Source organism: Emys orbicularis, chromosome 3 (genome assembly GCF_028017835.1).
Source record: "Emys orbicularis isolate rEmyOrb1 chromosome 3, rEmyOrb1.hap1, whole genome shotgun sequence".
NCBI lineage: Eukaryota > Metazoa > Chordata > Testudines > Emydidae > Emys > Emys orbicularis.
Window position 1 is genome coordinate 149,761,054 of NC_088685.1, and position 21,193 is coordinate 149,782,246.

Below are 21,193 nucleotides of genomic sequence, written 5' to 3' on the forward strand. Positions count from 1 at the left end.
AATGGTTGGAAATCACCAACGTACACATATTGTTTCCTACAATGCAGACACTTCGTTGTCTACAACAGTGGTTTTTCGAACTGCGGGTCACGGCCCAGTACGGGGTCGCGGAATGTAAGGCACTGGGTTGCGGCGGCTCTGGTGAGAACCGCCAACTGGGCTGTTAAAAGTCCCATCGGCGGTGCTGCCTGGCTAAGGCAGGCTAGTCCCTACCTGTTCTGATACCGTGCTGCACCCCAGAAGCGGCCAGCAGCAGGTCCGGCTCTGAGGCGGGGGGCCACGGGGCTCCACGTGCTGCCCAAGCACTGGCTCCGCACTCCCATTGGCCAGGGAGCTGAGGGGGCGGTGCTTACGCGCCTCCACCTAGGAGCCAGATCTGCTGCTGGCCACTTCCGTGGTGCAGCGTGGTCCGCAGTGCCAGGACAGGCAGGAAGCCTGCCTTAGCACCCCAGCTGTGCCGCTGACCAGGAGCCACCCAAGGTAAGCCCGTGCCCCAATCACCTGCCCCATCCCTGAGCCCCCCCAAACCCGGAGCCCTTCCTGCACCCCAAACCCCTCATCCCCAGCCCCACCCCAGAGCCTGCACCTCCAGCCCAGAGCCCTGACCCCCTGCCACACCCCAACCCCTTTCCCCATTCCAGAGTCCCGTCCCCCCCACACCCTGAACTCCTCATTCCCAGTCCAACCCTGCAGCCCTCACCCCAACCCCTTGTTGTCAGTGGCTACCGGTGTGGTGCTCTGCTCTTGTTCGATGATAACAGTCGGCTGCATGCATGTTCCCTCTGTGTGCTGCCCCGGCTCTGCGCAGATAGCTGACACAGCAAACCCCGAGAGAACTCCCAAAGACCACAAACTCTAGTAAGGTATGAAGGAACCCGAGCCAGGTTTATTGTCAAATGAAGCACAGTAATAGTTTTCCGTAGATTCTACAAGATATACTACGAATTTGTGTCCCCTGGCAATGGATCGGCTCAGTCAGTGGCTGGACTTTCCACTGCCCCGCAGACTTTCCACTGACCCAGACAAAGATGTGCACTCCGGGACCTACTTTTATACAGTTACAGGACAGATTACTCATCCCTACTGACGTATTGAAGTACAGCCCCTTGACTCATTGGGGGCTGTCTCCCTCTTTGATCATGTCAATTCAAACAAATCTATCCATCATGTTGTCCTTTTGACCCTGTCTTTAATATGCACCTGCCTGTTCCTTGTTATCTCTGTGGAGTGTTCTGATGCTATCTTGGCACAAGTTCCTCTTATTAGCACTTATGTGTGGATGCACCTGCTTCTAGCAACCCTCTTCTCGCCAACTTCTGTGAGTGGGGCCTGCGTCTGGCTCACAGCCCAGCTTTTGCTTAGCAATGCCTGGAAGTACTTTGGTTCAGGCTTCAGGCCTCAGACTGGGCCTCTGACACAAGAGTTTGTTTCAGGGCCTCATCTTACTTCACCCCACATCCCCAGCTCCATTGGGTCGTGGGCATCAACAATTTTCTTCATCTGGGTCACCAGAAAAAAAGTTTGAAAACCACTGGTCTACAACATTTAAAATAAAATCATTCTATATCATGTCCTAAGAAAATCTTGCATTAGTTGCAGGAGTTGAACTATTTAGCAAAACTTAAATTGAACTCAGTTTGTGGATTGTAATACTGAATGAGTTTAGTGTACACAAATTTCAGTTTTTCAATAAAGTTCTCGAGCACTTGCTGCATTTACATCCTTGGCACTGAGTCTGGAATTCCTGATGCTTAACAGTTATGAGACATGCATTATTGTTTAATGTCTAGGGAAATCCTTATCAGTGGTCTCAAAGAGTTAATTTCTTCTAATTTGAATCCAAGTGCCTGATTTATTGCTGTTAAGATTGGACTTTAGGAAATAAATGCAGTGATGTGGTGTGGAAGTCTGCCCTTACGCTATTTCAGGAACAAATCCAAACCCCAAACCTGAAAAAAGACAATGCTACTACAGTCAAGCCTGACTGAAGTGGTTTTCAGCATAACACAGAATAAGTGATATGTTTGGCCAAGTAGAGTATGTCAGTAATATGGCTTGACTCCATTCTAAGTGAAAATAGAAGATATATCTTATGTGGTTTCACCCTTCACTGGTCATTGAAAACAAATTTCTTTAAATAAAACAGTATCCTCTTTCTTTGTGACATTTCCTTGTCTTCAATTTTTTCCTTCTCCTGAAGAAAGTTGATTGTAAGTATCTATGAAGAAAGTTTACTTTAGTGGTGAAATATGTTCCTTAAAACTCTCTATCAAAAAATTCCAGTCAAAGCAATAACACCGAAAATCATCTAGTATCCTTTACAAATATAGGAAGGTTAAATGTATGTAGTTTGTAGTATATTTGGAGAGTGGTGAGCTCTTAAAAGCTGAATAGGTACCATTCTACTTATATCTGTTCTGATAGAATATTCAAATAATGAAAATTTTAACATCAAGAGTGGATTCTGCAATTTGTAGGGATAAAGTATTGGTGTCAACACTTGTTTGATATACCTATAGTATCTTTAGAAAGTGATGAATCCTAGAGTAGTTATTGTAAAAAGTCACACATTTGTGAAAACATTTAGTCACTGAGCCTGATTAAACATTTGTTAGGCACTTTTGAAAATCCCATCCTTAAGTGATTTGGAATTGGATTTGTGCTCCTTTCTAAGCCACTTAGGGCATATGTACATGGCCCTGCAGTTTGGACTACTGGGTCGTGAATAGCAGTACACGACAAAGTGCTGTGATGTAACAGCCCCGTTTGGACTCTGTGGGTGCAAACTAAAGGGTTCCTAGTTCACATTAATATAATCTTGCTTGAAAAGGATTTTACTAATGCAAACTAGGAAACTTTTAGTTAATTCCCACAGCCTCCACATGGTAGTTCAAAGTGCAGGGCAGTGTAGACAAGCCCTTAGTTATCTTTGAAAATTCCACCCTAAATTTAACAGCTAAAGAGTGGACTGCATTATGCATAAATATTGAATCATGCTCTTGGCTGTGTATGCAAGTAATATGTCTGTCCTTGTTACTATTTTTATTCTTCTCCTTTGAGACAAATTAGTCTGAATTTGCTTTCTGGTGTCCCTATGATATTCAAGTCCAAATCAAGACTTTTTATCTTTTGCTGTCCCCCATTAGAAACTCTTCATTGCATCCAATATGTTCATCTCCTGCATACTTTCACTTAGATATTAATTCCATACGTATGCTCTCCACCATGAGGTGCACATCTTATGCACTCTTCCATCCACCTGTCCATCCACTGAGACTGATATTCCTCTAACACTCACTTCCCCTTTAACTTCCTTTCCTCTTATACAATGTGCACTGCAAGAGACACTGTACAGCACTCCCATGTGTGCTTCTATCCCCAGAGAAGGCAGGGTAGACTCCTTTTGCCTGGTCCCCTGCTGAATGAGAAATGGAAGTCCTGCAGCCCATTACTCGCAGCTCACTAAAAAGAAATTGGGACGTCTCATGGTTGGATTTTTTTCTACCCGTGACAGGATGTCAGGTTCCAGTATATGCAGCTAGACCAGACGGGTTTCTTTTGCTCCATAAAGTGTAGACATATTTTGTGTCAATGTGAGACAGGAGATCTTGCAAGAAAAACACGAAAAACAACCAGCTTAAATGCGAAGTCTTGACTAACTTTTCTCCCTCCCTTTATGTGCAAAAATGAGAATTGGAAGGGAATGACAGCTTCTTCTGGCCCAATTCTTTCTCTTCCCCTCATGGATATCTGTGAAGAGAAGTGGGAGATGGAAACTTCTTGTCTTCTCATTCTCTTTCATCCATCTCCTGAAAACTCCAGAAAACCTGCTGAAGAGAAGTGCTGGGCAAGAGATGGCTTGCTCCAGCCTCCAAACCTATGTCCTCTAGCCAGAACTGGAGAAAAGGGAGACTTTCATGGCTAATAATACTCTTGCTGGAGCAGAGACTCTGCTTAGGGCAGCCTTGCATGGCTTTAACCGCCACCATCTCCACCAGCAAAGGAAAGATTAAAGAGAGGTGGTCTGTCAGGCCTGACTCTTGCTTTCCTCTGTTGGACATGGATCTTTTTTCACTAACGGTCCTTCAGTTTTGTTTTCAATTGAGCCCAAATACCACACAAAAATTAATATGAATAAGGAAAAGGGTAGTGGATAGGAATTACCCTTATTTAGTTATTTATAAGACAGAGAAACTGCTTTTTAGAGCAGATGGAAGAAATATATAGAAAGGAGTAAAAATGTATAAAGAGCTCTAATGAAGAGAGTGGCATAATATTTTGGAGCCAAGATCTAGGATATTCTTTGCAACATTGTGGTTGAAGTTGAAACAGACTCTTCGCTAATAAGTAGCGGATACATTTAAGTGATTTAAAATCCAGTACTGATTAGCACTATTCAGTATTGTCTCCTAAATATTTACATTGAAAGGGGTAAATTTATAGCCTTTTAAATGTAAATTATTATTCCTTATCTGTTTTTCAAAGTGTTAGGTACAGAATGTAACTATTTGCCTTTACAATATAGAAGCAACTAGGAGTTTCACTTCTTTATTTAGAAGGGTAAGGACTTGTCTACTTGGAGGAAAAATCCTGGAATAGCTAGTACATTTTAAGTTCACACCATACTTGCTTTGCACTAACTTCCCCATGTGGACAAGCCCTAACTCTAAAATATGTGATTCTTATGCCTTTTTAAAGAGATGTTCAGTTTTTATAGCTGATTTCTGTAAGAACATTACAGTCATTTCTGCAGCCTTCCATCTGCTTTCTAACACACAGCTGGGTATCTGAACAAGTGCCTAAACTGATATAACTTACTCAGCAAATTTACCTATGTCTCAATAGTCCACTTAACACTGGGTGGGTAGCCATAATAGGATGCAAGGCAACCCCTGATCTCTTATTAAGTCAGCAATTTTTGAAGTAAATAAAGCTTCATTTAATTCCCCCTTCCCCCCACCAGAGACAGAGGAATAAAATTACAAAGCTTATATCTTTGTCTGTTAAGAGTTGGGGAATCAAGTGTGAGCCAAGATTGGAAGATTTATTTTCTCAGGAACAAAATGATTGTTGCCAGTCCTCCAAACAGGTTACTATGTCATACAGCTTTGCAGGAGGCTGAAGTACAGTGGGGCTCATATACATTACAGAAATGATAAAAGGGACAGCACGGTTTTTGTGCCGCCTACAAGTCAGCTAATAAAGAAAATAGCATTGGCAGCTGCCCAGAGATTATAGCGTATGATCAGCATTGCAAGATGCTGATAAAGAGCAGCAATGGTGGCTTCCTATAAGCAGGGTGACAGGGAAAGAATATATTCAAACTGACTAGACCCGTGTCTATACTACTGCAATAAGTCAACCTAAGTTACACTACTCCAATTACGTGAATAACATAACTGGAGTTGATGTAGCTTAGGTCGACTTACTGCAATGTCTCTTGACTTACCTTACTCTTCTTGTTCCGGTGGAGTACCGGAGTCAACCGGAGAATGCTCTGCGATCAATTTAGCAGGTCTTCACTAGACCTGCTAAATCAACACCTGCTGCATTGATTACAGCAGCACCGATCTACCGATAAGTGTAGACATGGCCTTGGTGTGGAGGTAAAAAGTGAACCAAAGAACCCCACTGGGTTTAATCTAGATGTAGAAGGGAGAGCTGCTCCGTTATGGCAGCGCAGGACTTGCGCGCGGGGGGAGTGAGAGGGAGTGGAAAGTGCACTTTAAAAATAGCCTTTTCTGTCTTACACATTGTAATAGAATACTTTCTAAATTTTGTGAGAGGAAAATGTTTTTCCTTCTAACCTTTTGTGCTGTCACACAGCTTGATTATGTTGAGCATCTACTCGGCGATGCTTAGCGTAACTTCAGTTTCTCTCGAATCCAGTGAGAGCTGAAGGCATTCAGCCTCCTGCAGATTCAAGGGTAATTAAAGATATTTAAGAAGTTTAAATCTGTATTTTAGGTGAGTGCAGTTCAACAGCTACTGGACTTTGGGATATCATTTGGGACTATGCCAAAGCCTAGTCTCTAGACTGTTCTAGATTGACCAACCTATATCGCTCAGGGGCATGAAAAATCCTCACCCCTGAGCGACTTAGTTAAGCTGACCTAAATCCCATGAAGACAGTGCTCGGTAGATGGAGGAATTCATCTGTTGACCTGCCTACCGTCTGTCAGGGAGGTGGTTTTACTACAGCGATGGGAGAACCCTTTTCATCACTGTATTAAGTGTCTACATTGAAGCCCTACAGTGGCGCAGCTGCAGCACCACAGCTGTGCTGTTGTAGTATTTTAAGTGTAGACATAGCTTAAGGAACAGTATGATTAGCTGTTAAAGGCAGACATTTGGAACAGTGCTGCGACTTTCCTGCTGGGAAAATATGCTTGGTGATGTGGTAACTGATGGGGCAGGGGAGAAAGGGAGGAGAGAAAACTTATAATAAAATCCTAACTGGGAAAAAACAATACCTGGGTCTATGCAACAAAAAAGTTTTTACGATTGTTTTGATGTGAAAATTCTAGTACAAATATATCTGTCTGTATCTAATTGTGAAACAACTTATTTGAATAAGCTTACTTCACATGAATTAAAATGTAAAAGAACCCAAATGTGTGTCACTTTTAAATCACTTTGAAATTTGAAATGGGCAAGTTAAAACCAAAAGTGTAAGCTATATTTATAATTACACAGTGTTATAACTTTAGTGCATAGGATACTAGACAAGACTAGACAAAGCAAATTTTAGGAATACTTTTCTAATTAAACTGTCCCTTGGTGCAGATCACTGTTTGTGTCTTGGCCTTGCTCTTGATTTTAACACCAGAAGAGGTATTTCTAATGGCTGTGGTTAAGAGCTTTAAGCCCAGCTCTGCTGATGTTCAGCTAACACCTGTTGTGGTGAAATGCTATTTTAGTTGTACATTCCCAGGATTAGTTTTTATGGACTGAAATAAACCCTTGTCATATATTTAAATGAGCAGCTCTAGTCTCTGGAAAAGACGTACTGAATGTGTGATCTAAACCAACTGAAAAATATATGGGATATTAGAGTTAATAGTGGAAAATGGCACTAGCTGTGTGTGCTGATCTCCCAAGCCAATACAAGAGAGTAAATCTCTCTTGCCCTGTCATTCTGATAATTTTAAGATTTGTTTTTTCTCTGTCACTTCAGGTGAACAATAATCAACACTTTTTAAAACAGGTAGTGAATTAACTGAATGCTCCAATTTAAGTGTTCAAATAACAATTTGAAGAGATGTGAAAAATGACACCAGTGAAGTGATAATGGGGATATTTTCCCCCTTTTGACAGAAATTTTGTAAAAAGTTATGGCTTGGCAGAGCATCTGATCATACATCAAAAAAACACCTACTAAGCTGTTTTAAAAAGCAACACCTGGCAATATCTCTTGCAGAATCAGTTCTTGTGCAGTATTTATGACCTCTTTACCTGATTTAAAGTCCAAAAGGAGGCAGTTAAAATTGTGATTTAAGTGGCACCAGAAAATATGTAAGACTTAACGAAGGTAATGCCACTTTTTCCCTACATAACACTGAAGGAGACACACGAATAGGCAACTTGGAATACTAATCTGATATTTTGGGTAATAGAGCAATTGGATGTTTTATCACTTGCCCTGTGCATATATTTTTCTTTGTGAAATTTTAACTAAAGTAGCTACAATCACCTTGAATCAGTTGATTCAAGTTGATTATACTGAAAGAATCCCCTTTTTACTGAATGATTACTGGAAAGATATTAAATTATATTTTCAGAGAAAGGAATGTAAACTGAGGGAGAGACACATTCAAGGTCTGTTAGCGTCACCTCATAGACTTCTGAGGCCACTGGTTTTAAAAACTGAGAATGCTGTTACAAATATCTGGAATTTAATTCATTTTGACCACACAACACAAATCATGGATTTTTCACTAGAAATAGTATTTTAATACTGTTGCTCCAATACAAAAGTTAATTCCCTTTGCAGGCTTTAACTGCAAAGATTTATGGGTATTTTTCTAAAATGTTTAAATCTAAGTGGAAAAAATATATAGTCAATTTCCTGCTAAAAGTACTACAAGCACAATAATATAGAAACATATAGGAATTTTTAATAACAAATTGCTTTTAGAACCCTACTAAAAATTTATTTTTTAGATTTGTAGCTGAAGTATTGGGTTTTCATCCAAAATCATTTTAATTTTTTTCTTTTAAGACATGAATTAAGTTTAGTGCTTCTGAAAGTGAGGCATTAACAGATGTGTTGAGTGCAGCTTCTGACAGCTACGGGCAAAGTGTCTGCAGCATCCTTTATGTTTCAGTTTTCTCCCTGTTCAGCAATTCTTCTGTCTGTGAGATGTGGAGCAAGCAGGAGATGAGGCTACCGACCACTAAAAGATTTTTGCTTGTTCCCTAAATGAAGATTTAGAACCTTTTTTTTTTTTTAATGTGGAAAGCTAATGTACTAACTATATCAACTGTACTGTAATGTACTGAAGAAATAAATATATTAACACAACACAACCACGGTACATTATGGGTGATACAAGGCTCAGTTTAGAAATGCTGTAGTGTTAGGGATTCATCTTTTTGAACTGGACCTGATGTACTTGGCACTCAGTATTAAGGGGTGTATATGTAGTTATCTTTCAGTAGATGAGAAGTTGCAGTGCTACATCACAGCACTTTCTATCACCAACTCGCTGAACAGTAAATCTAGGGAGTAAAGGAAAAGGCATAATAGCATGCAAGAAGAGACTTGACTGCATCCATAGAAAATTGGAGGCAATTTCTTCTGAGATGGACATCTCAAAGTAGAGAAAGGGATCAATGAAAATCAAAACTTTCTGCATAAAGTGGATGTGATGGAAAATGAGGCCCAAATAGTCTCAAAATTGTGAGAGTGCTAGAGAAGCTAGAGCAAAAGCCCTTCAATGACTACTTTTTCTTAAATGGATTATAAACCTCTGAGACAGAATCCCTTAAAGTCATCAAATTTCATTTCTGCCTAGAGACTGCTTCTCTCTGTCAAAAGACTGCACTTACGTCCTTTTAAATTATCCTCATAAGAAACCTAATTCTTATAACAGCTATATTTGTAGGGCATTTAAAATTTCAATATATGAGGGGATTTACACTGCCTATATGCTGTATCTCTCTAAGGAGATAACACTCTTAAATGTTGAAAGTCAGCTATGCCAAATAGGATTAGAATTTGTAATAGTGTATCTAGAATAACATGCAGTGAAATTCTACTGGAAAAATCTTCTTCACAACTGTAGAAGACATGAAGGTTTTATAGCAAATAAGATGTGATTAATGAATATGGATGTTTACAACTTCTTCTCAGATTGTTTTATACACAAAGTGACATTATTCCTGTAAGTAATCAGCTTACTTCTGTTCAAGACAGCAAATCTTTAGAGATGCTCAATTTTTTTCATATTAGTATGTATCATCCTGATGATGATGCATGAAATGAAGTATTAACTGCATCTCTTGTGCAGTACTTGTGAAGATGAGGAATTAATAGAAGGTGCTCAAGGTACCATACTGAGTGGTGTAAATTCCCAAATAGTTATTTGGAAATACCCGTCATACCAGTGTACTGTAGTACAATCTCTTTATCATGAAAGTTGAACTTACAAATGTAGAATTATGTACAAAAAAAACTTATTTTTTAATGCAATGTAAAACTTTAGCGCCTACAAGTCCACTCAGTCCTACTTCTTGTTCAGACAGTCGCTCAGACAAACACGTTTGTTTACATTTGCAGGAAATAATGCTGCCCACTTCTTGTTTACAATATCACTTTGTAGCAGCGTCCACTCCCGGCCCCTCCACAAACACAGTCAGAGACCAACTGAAGTGCAGCACCCGTGACCTTTTATTGTTTGTGTCCCTTCCCACCTCCTACTATTTACAAGTATTTAGAGACCAACACTCCTGGAGACTACTAGCTTCCCAGCCAGCAGGGCTCTAGAGCCCACGCTCCTCCCTTTCCTGTCTCCCCCTGCTTCCTGTCTTGTAGCCAGCTTTATAGGGCAGGCTGGCTACCCAGGCCTGCAGGTGGATCCACTCTGGTAATTAGGGCGTGGCCCTTCAGCCAGCCCAACTAATACCCTTCCTCTGGAACAGGGCTAACAGGGGCCTGGCTTGTTTCTCCTACCCAGCACCCTGTTACACACCTGAAAGTGAGAACAGGCATTTGCATGGCACAGTTGTAGCCGGTGTTGCAAGGTATTTATGTGCCAGATATGCTAAACATTTATATGCCTCTTCATGCTTTGATTTGTAGGCTCTCAAGTTTTACATTGTTTTGGTGGTTATGTAAAAAAAATTCTACATTTGTAAGTTATGAATAAAAATACAGCATATACTCCCCAAAGTTGCAGCACTGAATTCATTTGACAGTTAAAGAACAACTGAGAATTTACAAGTAAATCTCTTAATTAGTTTAGGAGTTACAGTTATTTTAAAATGTGTAACATGAGAGAATAGATAAAGTGTTAAGTATCTTTTAATTCAGTTTCATCTATTCTGGGAGGACTACAAACATTAAAGTGACAGTCATAATCATATAAATGTTGCAAAGTAATACAGGGCAGGGTTAAGGTTGTATAGGTGCCCAAATTGTGCATTTTCATACCTTAACATGTTTGGATTTGTTAAATTTAAGCTCTAAGACAAACAATTGGTTAATCCACAGCCAAATTCCATAACACCAAATGCGTACACTATTAAACTAAGCTAGCTATTGGAAAGATTTAATAAAAATAAGATCACCCATGAGAATGCTGAAGATATGTACTGGGATAATTTTTGTAAAATTAAGCTATTGATGTAAGTATAGCTAAAAATTAATAGATTTCTTGTGAATTGCCAGATGTGCTTGTAACTAATGTATTATTTTCCACAAAAATTTTAGTCGCTAAGCAACAAAATATTTTGATTGTATTTAAATCTGTATTTAAACTATTTTCTGCACTTAAATAGAGCAGTGCTGTAAACTGGAATGGCAAAAAAGATTCTTTATAAACCCAACAAAAATAGTAAATAGAGTTAATGTAACTTAACGGTGTTCTATTTAAAAATATATTTGGTAATAGTTATATACAATATAGTTATATGATTTATTTTAGACTTTCTTAGTACCTTCAGCCCAACGAAAGTTTGGTGAACAATAGAGTGATGTGATAGAAACTTGATAATAACTAAAAGAGCACATCCTTCAAAATGCAAATGGAATATGAAGGATGTTAGTTTTTGAATTACAATGTTTCTGTTGACTGGTGATCTGTGGAGAGATGTGCTGTTTTGATTTTTTGTTTCCTATATATTTTAATAGGAAGGACACCTACAGCCTAGATAGGCATTTATTTATGTTGTATTTTAAACCAAAGTCAGTAAATAACCTCTATTTGCCAAACCAGAGATTTACAAGTTCACATACAAAATAGCTGAACAAAAAATGTTAATATAAACTGACTTGCTGTGTTATGGATCAGAACAAGACAGGAATCTGCTGTCAAAACCAAACTTGTGGTTACAATTAAATCTTTCTCTAAGACTCTCTGATGTATATCTTAAACCCTTCTCATTCCACCACTCAGATGGATTTTGCATTTGAAACTGCTTTTGTAGCAGTTTGGGTGTCTCACTGCTGTGATTGTCATAATGACAGATGTTCTATATTTTGCATTTTAACACTTGCCATTAGCCATGTTTAAACATAATATGAACTATGGTGTATTCACTGATGAAAAACTTTGTTAATGCAGAGTTAAGGTTGCCTGTTAGTACCTCGTGCCCTTCCAGAATGTTGAATTCAGCAAAACTCTGAACCAGGTTAAGGTTTAAACCTTAAATCTGCTCCCCGTCCCTACCAGCCGGCAATGGCCACTGGGAATTATCTGCATGCGCTCCAGGTGCATTTACTGTTAGGTGTAGCTGTATTGAATGGTGAAGGGATTAGTTGGAACAGCTTGGCAGAGCTTTGATTGTGATATTAAGAGATTGGGGAGGGAGGCTATGTCCCTCCCCCTACCTTCACCTGTATTCACGATCAAAGGAAACAAGTGCATGTGTGCCTTGAGAGATCCAGTATGCTTCACTTCAGCACTCAGTTCTGTGGGTTGTGTCAGTAGCAGTGCACAGGGGTGGTCTTGCCATGTCGATTGTCAGCAGTGAGGTGGGATATGAGTGGTCTGTAGGTTTAATCACGAGTAAGTGAAAGTATAGTGTTAGTTGTCATAGTGGGCAGGGTGAAGGGGTTGTAAAATTTAGCAAATGTGATCATATTTTTGTGTGTGTTTCTAAGTGTGTGTATAAAGCAGGTGTAAATTTCTCCTGTTCAGTACAGTTCACCTAAACACTTTAGACAAGGCGTTGCTCTCTTAAAGGGATAATGTGTTCTGAAAGTACTACACTATCTACAAAGGTAGAGTGTGCATGTCCCCTTGAGCCACTTAATTCCTGTGACAGTATACTGCCTTTAAAATCCTTTACCTAATCTTGCTGCACATACATGTGTAGGTCTCTTTTGTGCTTTAGATTGTTGTGTACCATTCTAAAGAGCCAAACTTGTTTTTCAACAAATAGCATTTTCAATAGCGCTTCCCCAAAGGGGCAGTGGGTATGGCACAGTAGCCGCGATCAACATTGTAACTGAATAAGATCAATTGGGGGACAATCACAGCCATAGTTTGAGCCCCACTTGTGCACAACAGATTGAAGCTGAATCTTAGCAAAATGCTGGTGGTCAGAGATAAGCACTTTGAGGAGTTTGCACCCACAATACGGTTTCCTTTGGTTAAAGGGCACACACCCAAAATTGGTGAATTCAGTCCATTGCTTGGGTGTTCTCCTGGATTCCTCCCTGAAGCTAAGCAATTATATAACAGCGTTTTGAGTAACACTTTCTACTGTCTCTGGTTAGCTAAGAGATTGCATCCCATCCTGGTGGATGATGAGGTGCCTCAGTCGCACATACCTTCATCGCCTCCCAGCTGGACAACAGCAATGCAATATACTAGTGCATGAATCCATCAACTGCTAGGCTATTCCAACTAGTTTAGCATATGCCAATATATTTCCTCAATAATGCGCTTTTATCAAACCTGTCCTCAGTCCTCTGAAACTCTCTTCCAATAGAATATTGAGTCAAGTTCAAGGTTCAGTGCTTAATTTTTTAGTGCTCAGTGGCTGGAGCCCAAGATAAATGAGAAATATATTAAAATTACAAACAAGACAATAACATAAGAAAATTTTCTCACTTTCTTTTAACCAGAATATTTGCCCAGAGGGAGGTGCACCATTTCTGGAAACACTGCAATACCAGGTTGATGCATGGAGTGGATGGAGCAAGCTCCTATTCCACCTCCCTTCTTCAAAAATCCATTTAATATAAAGTTCTCTAAGATAGGTTCTGAAACTCTAGGATCAGGACTGTGGTCAATATTGTAAGTCTTTCCATTGACTTCAGTGCACGCTGCATCAGGCCTGTAAACCTTCAGGCTAAGCCTGTCATTTTGGCCAAGTCAGCCAAATGCTAGACTAGAGCTCAAATTTTATCGGCTTCTAAATGTTTTTGTTCTTTTTAACGAAGGTGGAAAAGTCAAGGTGCCCCAAACTCCTCCTACACTTTGGGCAGGTTTTTCTTTAAAAATTTGCTTTTTAACTAAGCAGACTTGGAGCTCTGTTTTAACTGTTAAGTTAAACTCTTCAACACTTTTCTCATGAAATGGATTTTTAGAGGCCTTTAGTGTCTTAGAGGGATGCTGTGTCAGTTTATGGAGCAAGGCCCAGATCTTGCAAAGATATGCTTGAGTAACAATGCATGTGAGGTAGTTCCATTGAGCTCACTGGATCTACTTACTTGTGCATAGTTGATTGCAGGATTGGGCCACTTTTTAACAAGATACATTGTTACTAATACTTTACATTAACGCTGAAAGGCTCTTTAAATGAACTTTTCACAATTAATGATGGTTGTTTCCCTTTAGCCTTCATTCATTCCATTGTATGAAAAGAAGTTAGTCTTTCATGTCTGTTTCTAGTTCATTTTGCTTTTAACATCAGTACTTCAGTTTTGGGTTACAAATACTGTGTGGGAATATTTAAATGCAACCACGCCTTTTCTAAAGGAAACACTTATGATCAAGTTTCATAAAATCTTTTACCAGATTTAAATTTTGGGTCTAGACCTCTCTGAAAGTGTGCTTTTAAGACCAGATCAAATTTTCCCTAATTTCATTTTCTCCTTCTGGTCCTCAGGATCATATTCCAAGTTGTTTTTTCTTGTCTCTAAAATGTAGAAAGACCCTTTCCGAGACACTTAAAAATAAATTAATTGTACAGTAGATGTAAAAAATGAGACACCCACCAGAAGTGAAGTAACAGGTGTGTGTGTGCTACCCAGCTGAAAAAAACCCAAGAATTTTGTTCACTTGAGCCCAGTCATATACTCCCTCACAGGTCTTGTCAACCTGCAAGTTTGATTTTTTTTATACACAATGCGTGCCTTGTAAAGAGAGTTCAATACAGAGTGTGACAATACCTCTCTGCTACAAGTGGAATAACATACAAAAGCTTTCACTTTGCTTTTGTTTGTATTGATATAGTGTTCCAGTATAAATTGCCTGGATGAATTAGTGAAACAGTTTCATAATTAGTCACTCATGGGGATAGTGCTCTACTTCATTTGTGTGTGAGATTTATTTAAAAAAAAAGAAGTGCTTGATGTCTGGTGATTTAACATGGCAGAGCTTTAGAAACCCTCTCAAAGTAAAATATTTGCCTGGGCAAGTAGCCTGAGTGGGACCAGGGAACAAGTGGCTCTTTCACTTGAGGTCACAAGAGAAAAAAGTAGCAGAACAGCCTCAAGCTCCCCAGTTACTTTATACTTTATTGGATCCCCCAGGATCCAAATGTCCTGTTCTTTTAAAAGGGATGAGGAGGAAAGCACAAAATAATCCTAGACACCACTATTCTTGGGGACGATGTTAGGGGCGGGCGAGCAAGGCAGTTGCCTTGGGCACCAATTTCCAGAGAACACCATACCTCTGTGACACTCAGGGTTTTTTGGCGAGTGGAGGTTAGGTGTTGTTTTTTGTTTGTTTGCCTGGCCTCTGGAGCAGCAATTAACCTTTTTCCACCCTGGCTGGTAAAATTGCTTCGGGCTGCTCCTGATTCTTCGGTCAGAGGAGAAGAGCAAGATAGTAGAATGGAACAGATGCTGCATCTCCTTAGAAAGGAGGAGGAGGAGGAGCAGGGTTGCTGGAACTGCTGCTGTTCATTTAGTGGAGTGGTGTCAAGAAGCCAGAGCACTCCATGTGGAGAATTGCTCCTGGGAGGCTGAGGGTCTCTTGCATGTCCAGGAGGGCTTGTTATTTATTTGGGGCAAGGTGGGAGTCCTAGAACTCTTTAATGGGGTTGATACAAAGTGTGCCAGCCTTGTGGAAGATTACTTGCATTAGTATGCCCCCATTCCCCAAAGCTGCTGCTTTATTATTTCTCACATCTTCCCTACTTCCAAATAGTAATTGCTGTACTATTTCTGATTGGAAATCATCTTCCCATTATTTATACTGTGTCATCTAAACCAAAGTGCCACGTTGTCTGTTGCTGAGAAACTGTTTATCTGCTGTTGTACAAAAAGTTACATAACTTCGTTGGTCTTTCCATTTTTTCTCTCCTTCCAACAGCTGATCCCCTTATTTTTTTCTTTTCTCTGTTTAATTTCTAAAATGAACATAATGAAGACTTCTTGTGAAGATTCTTTTTCAATGAGCAGATTTATTTCTGAAATTGTTTTATTAAGCAGTTTTCTTAATTTATAGTAAGTAGCACAGTACATTAAAGTACGATATGCATGTTTTTTCCCAAGTTTGATTTATTTTTTATTGTTTCCAGGTATATTATTTTAAAATACAGTGATGTGTATTAATGTCTAGTTTTAGCCACAGGTCGAACTATAAAGCCTTAAGACTGCCCAGAATAATTAGAATTATTTTATTTTATGGAATATTCGGAGTACGTACTCAGTGGGAATGTGAGGACTGCCCAATACTTATTAATACACGTTCCGAAGCTGTTCTTTAAAACCCTGAGTGTGAACAGTAGTATCTTTAAATGAGTTTTTTTCATTTCATTGTACTTTTTTGAACATCGTGATTAGGCAATGAAAATGAGAAACTGAGCATTTTTAGGTTTTGGCATGAGACTGAGCTGAGTGCTAATACAGTTACAAATAAGCCTAAGTGAAAGTAACTAACACCTGTTTTCCAATTGTTCACTGCAGTTACAGTATATTACAAAAGGTTGCTTTGTGCTCAATGTATTTTCATTAAGAATAGCACAGGAGAATTTACCATGTCTCTGTTGCAATAGTATTAAAGAGTGTACCTGATGTTTTGTTTGTGTGTAACTTTAAAACAACCCAGGATTGTTATTAAGTCAAAGTTCTCCTCAGCCTATGGCTTATTTGACTGAGGGGATTAAGGCACATCAGTTTCATAGCCAATGGTACCCAAGGGACTTGCTCCACATGCTAGTGCAGAGGGGGAAAAAGGGGGCAGAGTACTCCCCACCTACTCCAAAATGGGATACCCAGATTGCTAGTTGGCGGGGAGAGAGGGGCAGGCTTCTTGGGGTGCTACTCCCCACCACCATACCGGTGTGTATGTGTGTGGGGGGGGAGCCTTGGTTCTGCCTCTCGTAAACCAACCAGCACAGCTGAGCCTGAGTGATGAGTGAAGTTGATCTGCTGCTGGATAAAGGTTGTCAGATTGTTGTCCTCTTGGAGCAGTGGGAGAACCAGGGAAGGAATTATGACTAACAACTATTTCCCTGTGCTGTTTCTGGGACAGCATAGCTATTCATCTTCACGTTACTCAGGGTGGCACACAGGCTTATCTTCACTACCAGGGAGATCGATGCTGCTGAAATCGATGCAGCAGATGTTGATTTAGCGGGTCTAGTGAAGACCCGCTAAATTGACTGCAGAGCGCTCTCCGGTCGACTCCGGTACTCCAGCTTCCCAAGAAGAGTAAGGTAAGGCGACCAGAGAGCATCTCCCATCGAAACAGTGCAGTGAAGACACCGGGGTAAGTCAACCTATGCTACGTCGACTCCAGCTACATTATTCACGTAACAGGAATAGTGTAACTTAAGTCGACTTACCCCAGTAGTGAAGACAAGCCCATAAAGTCTCAGTCTAGGCCTAGGTGAAGTCATAACTATTGCTGTTTCTAAAGTATTAATAGTTGACTGACAGGGAGAGATGTAGTTTTGTACCTCTTAAGAAGATCTATTCGTGTCTATTTATTGTTTTGTCTACAAATTACTGTTGCACTCTGTGAAATGAAGAGTATTGCCCTTGTCCAAATTTTAGTGCCTGAAAGTGTACTTAGGAATGTTCAGTTGCTTAATCATTTTGGGTTGTGGGGTTTGTGTTTATATTCCCACATTTGGGAACCTTGGATGTAGCTGAAATACCTTTCACTGAGAAATTTATATTGGCATCTACCTCCAACTAGTTAAAACTTTTTTTTTTTTTTCATTTAGTAAAAATAAAATGCAAACACAGATAATGGTAGCATACCCACATCTGACACCAGACTGGAAGGGACTAAAGCCATCTATATGGAATCAAGTGTGTTGAGGCCACTCTGGCTACCACTTTCTTAATGACCTCCTGTGACGAAGTGGCTCCCCTAAAAAATATAGGTTAGAGATTGGATGATAACTGGTGAGTTTGCTGGCATCAAGAGAGGGCTTTCTGAGTAGTGACCTCATGCTGTCTCTTTAAGGGCACTCAGCTTCAATATGGAGGAAAGTAGGATGGACTAAAAACTCCTCACTAGCCTAAAGCCATGAGTCAAGTTTGTAGCTCAGTAATGATTGACCACCGTGTTCTCAACACATGTAGCATAAACCTCAATGAAAGAAAGTGGACAATACCTCACCATTGAAGGTGGCATATATATATAATCTCCTGCTTAGATTCATCTCCCATGGCACTAAACGAATCAGCCCAGGGAAGACTGATATTTTCAGCTAACAAGTAGAAAACTCCACACAGCAAGAAACTGCATAGAACAAAACAAGTAAAATTCACTAGATTACCAACAACTCTGATAAATTCTGCTAAGCACAACTTTGTTTATGCTGTAACACCAAATAACTACTTTTTTGCTTGTATCAGAGCCACTATTTAGGGAAATAAATAAGAAGCCCTCCTTCCTGTAATCACCTTCCATGTGTTTTTTCACCACTTGTTCTCTGTCTTGCTTCCTTGTTGATTCACTAGTCACAAGTTCTATTCTATGTGTACACACCCACCCACCCATATCAGATGAACTTTATTCAGATGAAATGGCATAGCAATAAAACCTTTGGTCCAGTCATTTTTGGTCCATGGTTATCTAATAGACCAGCAAATGCATACATGTAATATCTTGAATTTACCAATAAGATACCATGACAGAAAATTTGAATTTCAGAATAGACTACAGTTTGGGCAGACCTGCTTGAGCAAGTGAGATATGTTGAAAATTACCATCAAATCTCTCTTTTTTTTTTTTTACCACTTTTAAAATAAAAAATTTTAACCTTTTTTTTTTTTTTATCATCCCCTCATTAGTGTTTACTTTCACAACCTAAATTCTGGGCCATTCAAACTTCAGCCTTACTTCTCCGGACAAAGCTTGAGAAAGGAAGCACTCGTCGAGTGGAACGGGCAATGAGGCAGACTCAGGTAGGTCTTCCATTGTTAGTGCCTCCAATCCTCATACACATTCTCTTGCAAGCATTTAGACAGCCAACTTTGAAAGAAAGCTAGCATTTTTCAAAGTATTTAATTTTGTAAATAAAAACACTTTTTTTTACATTAATCCTTTGGAAGGTTGAAACCAGAACCTGTTTCCTTAACTTTTCTTCTTTCTGTGACATTCAAATGGTTATTTTGTAGTGGTTTGTGAATGCAAAACCTATTAGCTAACAAAATCCACAAAACATTTCAATTGTGAGGTATGTTCCCTTACCTTTAATTCTATAGAACTTAATAGGGAAATTTAACCTTTCTGTGGAGCATTTTTTAAAATAGTCTGCCATCTTTACAAATTTAAACTTGGTTCATGTTAGTGTTGTTTCACCAGAAACCTTTACTAGTTAAATGTGTGGTGAATCTGCGTGGGGGCAAATATGTTGCTGCTTTTTTCTTCTAGATCAGGAGGATAGTGGGCTGCTAGCAAGGGAAGATCCCTTGGCAGTTAGGAAGAAGGGTGTCCAAAGCCTTGGGATAAGCGTCACATTTGAAGGCAGTTAGAAGAGGGCCCATCAAGTGCTAGAGCCGTAGAGACTTATCAGCTGAAGTGCCTACAATATTTGCCTCAGCCATGGTACACCTGGCATATTACCAGAGACTGTCAATACAAAATTTGTAACATGGTGTACTGGAATCATCACTGGTTTTATAAACTACCACTTTCAATGCTCAGGAAAGTAGTTAACTAGTAACTAGCTGAAAGTGAGGAGAGATTACTCTTCCTTGGGTTTTTTTCTGGATACTTTTGGTTGTCCTGATCAAATTTCTGCATAATGAAGTTTGGATCCATGAAAATAAGGTTAGAGTGAGTTTTCATCCAGTATTTTTCAGTTGTTTCCCTGAAAACAGGAAACAGCAATCGAGCTAAAACAGAGAGCTTTTACTTGAATATGTTTTAATGATGACCTGGATAAAATTAGTGTCTAGATGGGGCCAATGATTGTCCAAGGATACATTTTAGTTGGCATTGTGTGCTTTTTTTAATGGTGATACTCCTGAGCATAAACTCCCTTTACTGTGATTAAAGGGGTTGAATGAAAATGAACAGACTGTATGGATGGGGTAGGGTGAAGAGAGGAAAGGTGGGAGAGGATCTGGAGGAGAAAAGTGATAGCTTTAAATAGCTCTCTCCCCACAAATGGTAGCTGCCATTTCAGCAGCAGTATTTGGACCTCCAGCCATTTTCTGTTGTACAAAAATAAATTGGGAACCGTTAATAATGGAAAGTAAGTTGGAAGGAGAAATGTAAAGAGGAATTGTAATTTGGTCACATACGTGGGGGATAAATTACCAGAGTTAAGAAAGGAGAGATGGATACAGATGTTACAAACATTGTACTTATAGCTGTCTGGCATTTTCTATCATTTAAAACAGTGGTTCTCAAAGCCGATCTGCCGCTTGTTCAGGGAAAGCCTCTGGCGGGCCGGGCCGGTTTATTTACCTGCCGCATCTGCAGGTTCAGCTGATGGCGGCTCCCACTGGCCGCGGCTCCCACTGGCCGCGGCTCCCACTGGTTCACCGCTCCAGGCCAATGGGGGCTGTAGGAAGCGGCGCAGGCCGAGGGGGGTGCTGGACCGGCTTTGAGAACCACTAATTTAAAATACTGTATATTAGAATCAGAAAGTTATATTACCAGGACAGCACTGTGCCAGAAAAGTAAGGACTGTGAAAGACACATCAGAGTAAAGGTGAATGTATGAATTGCCTACTTGTATATTCAATTAAAGAAGTATGGGACTTGATGCTTTAATGAATTTTTAAATGGCCCAGTTTTCTGAAATAAGGATCATATTAAATGTAATAGATTCTCGGTGTTTGTTAGAACAAGGAACAGTCAAGAAAAATTGACTAAAGCTTATAAAGTTGGCATAGTGGCATATACCTTTATGTTGAGTTTAACATAAAATTTTAATCCCATTATGAATGAATAAATAGTTGTCAACTGCAAGTAAAAACAGAGGTTAAAAAGTAGACTGAACAAATCATGAGTGCATAGAAGTACCTCAATGTGTTTCAGCTTCAGGGATTCACCATAAATAGGTATGCAAATACACTTTTATAAGATCCGGTTATTTTTTAAAAAGGGGATCTGTTTTATAATTGTTCCATAAAATAACTGCTTAGGAGCTAAATTAAAATAAATAGACAAAATAAATCGTAGATTTTGAATTTTATTTATGTAGTTGTCAAGAAAAATGTAAAACATCCCTATGTAAAATTATAGGTTCCCTAATAAAAAAATTAACTTAAAATTGCATAATTTACTACCTAGCAGCAATAAATAATCATACAGTAGAAAATTAACTCAGAAACCCAATATATCAAAGCATCAAAAAAGCCCCTTTTGCACCATCCACTCCT

At 39.5% G+C, this 21,193-nt stretch overlaps 1 protein-coding gene and 1 pseudogene across 1 annotated transcript in view; one reads left to right on the forward strand and one right to left on the reverse strand.

Annotated features, from left to right (window-relative positions):
* TTC27 (tetratricopeptide repeat domain 27) overlaps nt 1-21,193 on the forward strand; it is a 170,756-nt gene that overhangs the window by 80,008 nt on the left and 69,555 nt on the right. The window contains exon 10 of the mRNA XM_065401810.1: nt 18,650-18,763. Coding sequence (XP_065257882.1) covers nt 18,650-18,763 — 114 coding nt within the window. The remainder of the gene's footprint in view (nt 1-18,649; nt 18,764-21,193) is intronic.
* Nucleotides 13,309-13,429, reverse strand: LOC135876909 (U2 spliceosomal RNA; annotated as a pseudogene).